The 10,095-nt window shown below is 46.1% G+C and overlaps 1 protein-coding gene across 1 annotated transcript; it reads right to left on the bottom strand.

The window, feature by feature from the left end:
- Positions 1-7,186: 7,186 nt before the first annotated feature.
- LOC128899477 (vesicular, overexpressed in cancer, prosurvival protein 1-like) lies at positions 7,187-8,553 on the bottom strand. Its single transcript, XM_054178784.1, is given in 3 exon segments — positions 7,187-7,460; positions 7,462-7,673; positions 8,404-8,553. Coding segments are annotated over 3 exon segments (636 nt in total).
- Positions 8,554-10,095: the final 1,542 nt, after the last annotated feature.

The raw sequence follows: 10,095 nt of genomic DNA, 5'->3' as shown, positions 1-10,095 counted from the left end.
AGTCCGTTGGGTGATCAATGAAGGCATGAACCCCGTTGCAGCAGTGTTCCAGAAAAGCAGAGAGCAGAGAACCTGAGAAGTCCTCCCAGAAGACCTTTATTGCTGTGTTGTAGAATCCCTTGCATTACATATTCTTAGAGTCCCACTTACAGAAGTCCCAGAAGCCCTTAACAGATGAAGCAGCTAACAGAAGTCCTGAGTATACGCTTAGCAGCATCCTTACACCAAAGCCCTAGGCAGAAGAAGTAGCTAACAGAAACAGAAGCCCCCAGCAGCCCTACCCACCCCCCCCCCCGCCCAGCCCCCTTATATCTCAGAGTGGCTGTTTTTATAGTCTTTGCTATCAACCAAGCAGTAAAATCCAACCAGATATAGAAGCTAAAATCTTTTCCCAGTAAGAGGTGTCAGCACGTCAAGGAGGTGGCTTCTGCAGCATGTTCCAATGCAGGGGTGACAACGTGAGGATGCTGTTCTTGGCACACATGGGTGTTCTTGTTCTGCTCTAGGCAGCGTGCAATTGGTCAGCTAAGAACTCCTGCACTCTGCACATACCCAGCAGCTGCCCTCAGAACAGTGGCTTCAACAGGGTGGAAGGAACTCACAGCACCTTATAAATCATATGGCTTGAAAATGCAGGAACCCCATTTTTTCCCAGAACTGTGAACTCTGTTTATGGATCCCTGATAGTTTCTATTTAAATTTCTGCAGACTTCTCCACCTTTCTCATGCATTCTAAACCAGATTACAATTCTTTCTTGTTCTATTCAACCCTTTTTTTCTGGATGTGTGGTAGTTTTAGGCTATATCTTTACAATTATGTTACAGATTTTGATCAGAAAAGTAGGAAAATGTCAATAAATTGACAATTGAAAAGGGAAATAAAGATAATTCTAAATTTAAGAAGGACACTGAGACTCTTGAACGTTTCCAGAGAAGGGCAATGAGGCTGGGGAGAGGCCTCGAGCACAAGCCCTATGAGGAGAGGCTGAGGGAGCTGGGATGGTTTAGCCTGGAGAAGAGAAGGCTCAGGAGAGACCTTATTGCTCTCTACAACTACCTGAAGGGAGGTTGTAGCCCGGAGGGGGTGGGAGGGGCAGAGAGACAGCTTCCCTGGTCTCTTGACCACAGGCTTCTCGTGTTGTTTGTTAATTGTAAATGTCTGTAAAATATTGTAAATATTGTATATTTGTATATATTAATTGCATTCCGTGGGAGATTGTAGGTTGGCCTGGAAATACAGCTTTCATTTGCTTCCAGCTGAGCTGGTCTGGCAAAGTGAATGTTTGGGGCGTTAATTTCAACCCACCACAAAATGAAGGGCGCCTAAAGAGGCTTTGAACTTCAGGTGAAGTCTCACTTCTAGGCACATATGTGCTACACATGTCACAGCCCTAACTCGTTTGCTGAAGTTTTCTGCTTCATTTTGCAAGCTTGATGGAGAAAGTCATTTCTGCTCCTAAGGTTCCTATTTCACTGTTATCATTACAACAAGTATTAGAATTGGATTAGCATAAAATAGAGATTCAGAAATACTTTGGAAAGGTGCCAACAAAGGAAGATAGCACCCCAAACAAGAATCATGTCTGAGGAGACTAAAGGTCACTGTGAAAAGCACCAGCTCTAGAACTGACCAACGTCTGAACTGACCGAAGTCTGAACCTCCTAAGAAACAGAAGGATTTACTTTGAATTTTATATTCCAGATTCTCCTGATACTCTTAGTCATAAACAGCTGGTATGGTCTGAGAGTGATCTAGCCACCCTGAGGGTCCCCTTTAAGAAGAATTTTAGAGAGCAAGGGAGTCAATTCTGAAAACCTGCTAACTCAATGTGAGGGCCACTCTTACCCCCTTCTACTCCCAAGCTCCATGAAAATCACTCAATTTTAAATCACTTCCACTCTGTATAAGCATACAGACATGGAAAGACATGGATTGATAGGCAGAATACTCTGTGGACAAGGAACTGGCTAGATAATCATACTCGAAGAGTGATGATGAATGGCTCAATAGCTAAGTGAAGACAAGGGATGAGCGGTGCTCCTCAGGGGTTGGCAGTGGGGACTGGTACTGGTTAATATCTTTGTTGAATGCAACTCTTAGCAAGTCTGCCAATGACACCAAGCTGTGTGGGCTGGTTATCAGAGGAAAAGATTCCCTACAGAAGGACCTTGACAGTCTGGAGAGGTGGGCCAATGCCAAGCTCCTGAAGTTCAACAAAGTCAAATGCAAGGTTTTTCACCTGGTTCACGATAATCCCAAGCAAAACTACAGGCAGAGTGGAGAATGGGTGGAGAATGGTCATCAGGAGAAGGATTTGGGAGCGCTGGTTAATGAGATGCTCAGCATGAGCCAGCAATGCGCACTTGCATCCTGGAAAGCAAACTGCATCCTCTACTGCATCAAAAGAAACATGGCCAGCATGATTCAGAGAGGTGATTCTGCCCCTCTACTCCATTCTTATGACACTCCACCTGGACTACAGTTTGCCCTTCTGCAGCCCCCAAAGAAAGAAGGAAATGGAACTGTTCGAGCGTGTCCAGAGGAGGGACACAAAAATGGTCAGAGGGCTGGTGCACCTCTCCTCTCAAGTCTGGTAGAGTTAAGTCTGTTCAGCCATGAGAAGAGAAGGCTCTGGCAACAGCTCATAGCAGTCTGCCAGTGTTTGAAGGGGGTTACAGGACAGCTGATGAGGGACTTTTTGAAAGGGTATGTACTGACAGGACAAGGGGGAATGGCTTCAAACTGGAAAAAGCTTAATTCAGATTAGAAGTTAATAAGAAATACTTTCCCACAAGGGTGGTAAGACACTGGAAAGTGTTGCCTAAAGTTGTGGAGGTTCCGACCCTGGAAGTTCAAAGCCTTAAGAAACCTGGTCCAGAAGGAGTTGTCCTTGCAAATGGCAGGAGAATTGGAATTAGATGATCATTAAGGTCCCTTTTACATACATAGAATAGAATACATAGAATAAACCAGGTTGGAAGAGACCTTCAAGATCATCGCGTCCAACCCATCACCAATCCAACACCGCCCAAGCAACTAACCCACAGCACCAAGCACCCTGTCAAGTCTTCTCCTAAAAACCTCCAGTGATGGCGACTCCACCACCTCCCCAGGCAGCCCATTCCAATGTGCAATCACTCTTTCTGTATAGAACTTTTTTCTAACATCCAGCCTGAACCTCCCCTGGCGCAGCCTGAGACTGTGTCCTCTTGTTCTGGTACTGCTTGCCTGGGAGAAGAGACCAACATCTGTCTGTCTACAACCTCCCTTCAGGTAGTTGTAGAGAGTAATAAGGTCACCCCTGAGTCTCCTCTTCTCCAGGCTAAGCAACCCCAGCTCCCTCAGCCTCTCCTCGTAGGGCTTATGTTCCAAACCCCTCACCAACTTTGTTGCTCTTCTCTGGACTCGTTCCAGCAAGTCAACATCCTTCCTAAACTGAGGGGCCCAGAACTGGACACAGTACTCGAGGTGCGGCCTAACCAGTGCAGTGTACAGGGGCAGAATGACCTCCCTGCTCCTGCTGGCCACACTGTTCCTGATGCAGGCCAGGATGCCATTGGCCCTCTTAGCTGCCTGGGCACACTGCAGGCTCATGTTCAGTCTACCGTCGACCAGCACCCCCAGGTCCCTCTCAGCCTGACTGCTCTCCAGCCACTCCGACCCCAGCCTGTAGCTCTGCATGGGGTTGCTGTGGCCAATGTGCAGAACCCGGCACTTGGAGGTGTTAAATCTCATGCCGTTGGACTCTGCCCAACTGCCCAGCCTGTCGAGGTCCCTCTGCAGAGCCTCTCTACCCTCCAGCAGATCAACTCCTGCGCCCAGCTTGGTGTCGTCAGCAAATTTACTGATGATGGACTCGATGCCCTCGTCCAGATCATCAATAAAGATGTTAAAGAGCAAGGGGCCCAGCACTGATCCCTGGGGCACACCACTGGTGACTGGCTGCCAGCTGGATGTGGCACCATTCACTACCACTCTCTGGGCTCGGCCCTCCAGCCAGTTCCTAACCCATCGCAGTGTGGTCCCATCCAAGCCATGGGCTGACAGCTTGGCCAGGAGCTTGCTATGGGGAACGGTGTCAAAGGCCTTGCTGAGGTCCAGGTAGACTACATCCACAGGCCTCCCCACATCCACCAGGCGGGTCACCTGATCATAGAAGGAGATCAGGTTGGTCAGGCAGGACCTGCCCTTCCAAACTAGTCTATGATTCTATGATGCTGTGATTCTATACTCACACAAATATTTTAATCCAATCATGTTGATCACTTGCATTACAGTAAGTAATGCAGTGACCTTGTATCAAACTGAACCTCAATTAACCTTTGTTAATTTCTGCTAAATGCTACGAATTTCATTCAGAATTTGTCAAATTATTAATCTGCCTCAATAAACCACATTGCTGCCTTTTTATCTGGATGAGGTGACATGCACTCGCTCCACAGTGAGCAGGGTCTTAGAATTCCACAAGCGGTGATTTAAAGGAGAACGATCCTGTTGCCACCACAATATGCTCAACAGAACAGTAGGCAGACTAAGAACGAAATGGAAATTCACATTGTAATTGTGAATTTTTTACCATAAACTCAGGAATCATCTGAAAGCAAGCTTGTACTCCCTATGTACATTGTACTCAATACGGACATCAATTACTGACTGACAAAACTGCTAATAATCTAACTAGGAGGAGGCTGTATGATTCCTCATCGCTGTAGACAAGCAGCCTGAGCGACCATGAGTGAGGTTTCAGTGATTTCAGGTTGACTCAGTTCTGTAGGCACAAAACTACCTGGAGGGACAGGTAAACTGCAACAAAGGGTAAAATTACAGTTCCACTTCAACCATATACTGGAATGAATGACTGGGAAGTAGTTGCAGAAGTTAGCAACACAGCTTTAAATGCACCTCAGGTGGAGTACGAATCTCCTTTTTCCTTTGCTTCCACATCACTTCCTTACAATCTAGTAGGTAAGGAGCCTTCCTATCTGTCAGTCTCTCCTGCACAAGCCCTTAAAACTGGGAATGGAAATGCTGTGCTTCCTTCATGACTAATTACCTGACATTATATGTAATCCAAACTTTAACAGTCATGTTTTGTTGTTTTTATCCTTAAAACTGGGAATGGAAATGCTGTTTAATATCCAGAGTGGCAGATCTATGCATAGAATATGCCCAAACATCTATAATTTAAAGAGTCAGGAGTTAAAACTAGCATAAAACATAGCACCAAAATAGCTTGCCAAGTGTTGCACAAAGAGCAGCAACATAACTGATACTGACATCTAGGATCTGACATACTCAGCATGTGGGCAAGCACTCTGCACAACTTCTCCTTCTGAATCCTTCAGCTGTCAAGAGATGTCAGTGTCCTTGAACTGTCCCCTGTGTGACCAACTGCAGCTGATTTATTTCAGCCTAACTATAAAAAATAACTACAAATGAAGCAGGGCGGGGAGGGGAATGGTCTTTATGTTAAACAAATACATAGGATAGTGATAGGATGGAATGGGCTGCCTGGGGAGGTGGTGGAGTCGCCATCACTGGAGGTTTTTAGGAGAAGACTTGACGGGGTGCTTGGTGCCGTGGGTTAGTTGCTTGGGCGGTGTTGGATTGGTTGATGGGTTGGACGCGATGATCTTGAAGGTCTCTTCCAACCTGGTTTATTCTATGTATTCTATTCTAAAGATTCAAGTTTATCAGAAGGATGAGAGGGAATGGATTGAAGCTTGAGAAGGGTTGATTTAGATTAGATATCAGGAAGAAATTCTTTACAGTGAGAACTGTGAGATGCTGGAACAAGTTGCCCAGGGAGGCTGTGGATGCCCCCTCCCGGGGGAGTGTTCCAGGCCAGGTTGGGTGAGGCCTTGAGCAACCTGATCTAGTGGCTGTCAGCCAAGGTAAACCCACTACAGCTGGGATATAAGTAGGGCAATGCAGGAACATCTTCCTAAGGAGAAAGGGGAAGGTAGTTTTCTGGAAAAGGTGTTCTGCTGTTATTACACAAGTGTTTGTTTTCTCCTAGTAGATGTAACAAATGGAAGATTGAATGTTATGTCTGGTAACCCAAGCAACTGATTCATTTTGATGACCCACACCCACTTCAGATTTGTGCAATTTTACTGTTGCATTATCAACTAAATAAGAATGTTTATTCTTCTTTAATGTGGTCGGTAAATAGTTTTCTGGATCATCAAGCTTTGATTTCAGTAATTATCTCGGGGTTTTTTTCATAGTGTTTGTTGGTTGTTAAGCCAGCCCTCTCAAGGTTTCAAAATTCTCAGCATGCCTGATTGTTTTGACTGCCTGTCTACAAATTTTCATTCTCAATTATACATGCTGGAAACTATTAATGATTTGTTTTAAACCCCAAGAAAGCAGACAGAGCGACATGTGGTGAGAGCTTTCATTCTGTCAGTACTGATACACTAAATCATGATCACTTTAGAAATGAAACAATACCTGAGAATTCCTATGGTTTTAAAAATGTGCTTTTTCCAAAACATTTTTTTCCCCACAGAAACAATTGAAACCAGCAGGTGGTTAGTACCTCTGAAAAGTTCCTAAGAATTAACATACCAGTTCAATGAAAACAATTTCAGCTGTAGCCCATCCCTACTGGTAGCAGTTAGTGAATGAGAAGGGAAATAGGTCATGCTTTTCCCAGCAACAGTGAGTTTTGGGTCTTCTTGGCTGCACTGGGCTGTTATTTATGATAGCGTTCAGGAGATCTATTCTCCATGATTTTGTATAATGACTTTCTGAACTTGTTTCTATTTCTTGACCCTGCAGCTCCTGGAGCAGAGTCTTCCATTGCATCTGTAGATGATAGGGCTGGAAGGAGAAGAAAATTCCCGTGGATTTGTTCAGTGTTAGCTGTCTTGTAACAGTTTGTGGTTCATCCTTCTTCCATTGGGTGAAGTAATGAATAAACCTACCTTGCTTGTCTTTTCCCCACTGTTAGAATCTTTGTGGGTCTTCATCTGTTAACTGACTTTATAAGCTCAAGAATTAGTTCTTTGAGATTACGGACTGCAGAAGAAAATTTCCAAGTTTCTTCTGAGAGCTGTTTATGAAAAAAAGAAGTGAGCAAGCAGCAGGGAAAGAAAGGAGAGCGAGACAATGCGCTGGGCCGCGGAGACTTCCCCCCACAGATACCTCCAGTCTCTGCCAAAAAGCAACTTACACATCCTAACTTCTCTTTCTATTGGTCTGGACGTGGAAAGCCATCGCCATGGGATTCCTCACAGGGCCCCCTGGATCTGTGTAATACGGCACTCCAGGCTGTTGTGACCCTGATGCAGCGTTGACTCGTTGTCTGGTGTAAGACACGTTAAAAGTAGGTTCTTCTACTAGTGGAGGAGGGTACATCCGCCGTCGGATGAAGAAACCGGCTCCGCAGCAGAACAGAACTCCCATCATCAAAAGGAACCAGAAATACCAGAGCCGCTGGATAGAGAGAGCTTACACAGCATCTTGAGCCACAGCAATCCTCACAGGAGCGACATATATAACATGTAGGATGGAATCCTTCAAAGTACCAGCAATGCTTTTTGGCCTCCGTGCACTCCCACAGCAGCGACAGCAGCAGCGCGATCCCGGGCTGGGAACGGTTCCTCTCTCCTCCTCCTCCTCCTCCTCCTCTTCCCGCGGCGGCGGGGGGCTCGCCCCTGCCAGCTCAGGCTGTCACCGGCGCCATCCCCGCCGGTAGCGAGAGGGGACACGGCCACAGGCGCGGAGGGGCAGCGAGCAGGGCGAGCTGAACAGGCAGCCCAGAGGCAGGGGCGGCGAAAAACCAGCTCCAGGGGCAAAGGGGCGAGGCGGAGTAAATAAAGGGAACAGAGGCGGGGACGCGCAGGAGCGGGGCGAGGGCGGGCTGAGCCGCCGAGCCCCTCCGATCCCCTCAGCAACGGCCGGAGCCGGCCGGGCAGCGCCGCGGCGAGGCGAGGCGAGGCGAGGCACAGGGGAGCGCGGGGCTCGGGCGGGGTAATCAAGAAGTTAACATTTTTGAACCCACAGGAAACATCGTCCAAAAAACCTATTTATGTAACTACAATAGCTTACATTTATGGCCACACACACTCCCAGCACGTAAGAAATTTAAAGCTAACCCGTTTCGAGTGAATAGTTGTTCAGCTTTTCTCACACCTATGCTTACTTTCATTATAATCTAGCAAAAATACATAGCAGAAAATCATAGTGCAGCAGAAAAAAATTACCATCGCTTTTCTAAGTTTTAGTAGGCCTAATTACTAATTCAACCCATTTACCATTACTAGTGCTGGAGAAGAATTTATCCACACCTGGGGACATGGTCTTAGATTTTGATTGGACTCCTTATACAAAACTAGGGTTAGGATCAAGATTAGGCTCCACCGGTATATGTTAACTTTGCCTCCTCAGCCTACCGGGTTGCAACCAGCAGCCGGGTATGGGATCTTCTTGGCAGCAGTTACATTCTCCAGGAAGCCTACAGATCCCTTTAAGACTTCAGATTTCAGTTGGAGTCTCTTCCCAGCACTCAGGGTAAAATACTCCTCGATTATAACAAAGACCATTTCTTACAACATTTCTTACAACAATCTAACAATCTAAAACATTTACAAGGTACCCATCCCCAGTGACATCAAGTCCCAGGATGTTTCGTACACGGAACGAAACGGGGGCTTTCCTTGATGGTTTCTTGCAGTGCAGATTCGATGTCACACAATATCAGATATTTCAAAAGGTGGCTTGGTCTGGTGAGCTCCAGAGCCTTCAGACTGAGCTGTTACATTTATTTGAGTACCTGTCTGATCTGTCAGCACTAACTGCAGGCTCGGAGGTCCTTCAGACCATCTGCATAAGTAGTGTGGAATTCACGCTGAAGCAGGTTTTGCTCTTTCTGTGCAGTCAGTCAGGTTCAGAGGCCCATTTCCTTCTACTCACGAAATATGTGTCCCCCCTTTTTCTGCAGTACGGAGAGCTGTACCTGTTGTTAACAAAACCAAGAAAAGATCCTTCCCAGAGGGAAATTAGCGACTCTCCTTTCCCAGTTTTTATTAACACTTTACCCCCAGCTTGAATTTCATGGATGGGGAATCCCGAAGGTGGGATCTGGGACAAGAACAAAGAGAAAACGTTACTTTCTGGGCCTCCTCTACTAATAAGGCCGCTGCCACTAAAGCTTAGAAACAAATTGGCCCTCACCTACTTACAGCATCTAATCACTTGGAACAATGCCCAACAGGATTTTCACTTCCAGCCCAGTCCTGGGTAAACACCCCATATGCTGTTTGGTTAGATGTACTTACAAAAAGGTCAAATGGTTTGTCCATGTCAGACAAATTTAAAACAGGGCATCAACCAACATTCTTTTTAGTTAATCCAATCACTCATCATCTTCTGGACACCATTTAATGTTGTTATTATTGAGGGCTAATTTCTCAGATAGGAATTTTACCTTCTCTAACCTCTCTGTCCATGATCGACAGTACCCCAGAAATCCGAGCAGCTGCCTGGTTTCTGACTTTCCCTGACAGCAGTTACCAACATTCCAGCTTTTGCCTTCTGTTGCTCTTCATCCCTCCTTACAAACCCCTTCTGAGCGTCACGTAGTCATTCCTCCAAACCTCTGTCTTGCCAATTCTCTATCTTTTCCAACTTCTTTCTAATATCTTCCCATGGTTTTGCCACAAACTGTGTCCTGAGAATTATCACTCCAGCTGCAGAATGGGGATCTATTCCAGAATACATCTGCAAGCTTCTCTTTAATCTTACCCTCCACTCTGTAGGAGGCTTCCTCTGATGCTCACTAGAGGCTTTATCAAAATTTCTGGGCACAGCTTCTTTAATTCCTTGTATTATTATAGTTCTCAGGTCTCCCATATTCTGTCTCCCTCGGGGCTGCTGATGGTGCCACTGAGGATCTTGATTCTGGTCTCCTGGTGGCCCCCCTTGATTCTGCCTCTCCCATATTCTCATGCCAGCCTGTCTGATCATGTTTCTTCCCTCTGCAGTGAATAGGATCCTCAAAATAGACTGCATCTCTTTCCAGGTATATATATTGGGATCAAAAAATTGGTCCAGCCTCCCAGCTACACCTAGGGGATCATCTAAGA

This window comes from Dryobates pubescens, chromosome Z (genome assembly GCF_014839835.1).
Source record: "Dryobates pubescens isolate bDryPub1 chromosome Z, bDryPub1.pri, whole genome shotgun sequence".
NCBI classification, from domain to species: domain Eukaryota; kingdom Metazoa; phylum Chordata; class Aves; order Piciformes; family Picidae; genus Dryobates; species Dryobates pubescens.
This window is presented reverse-complemented; position numbering and strand designations above follow the sequence as displayed.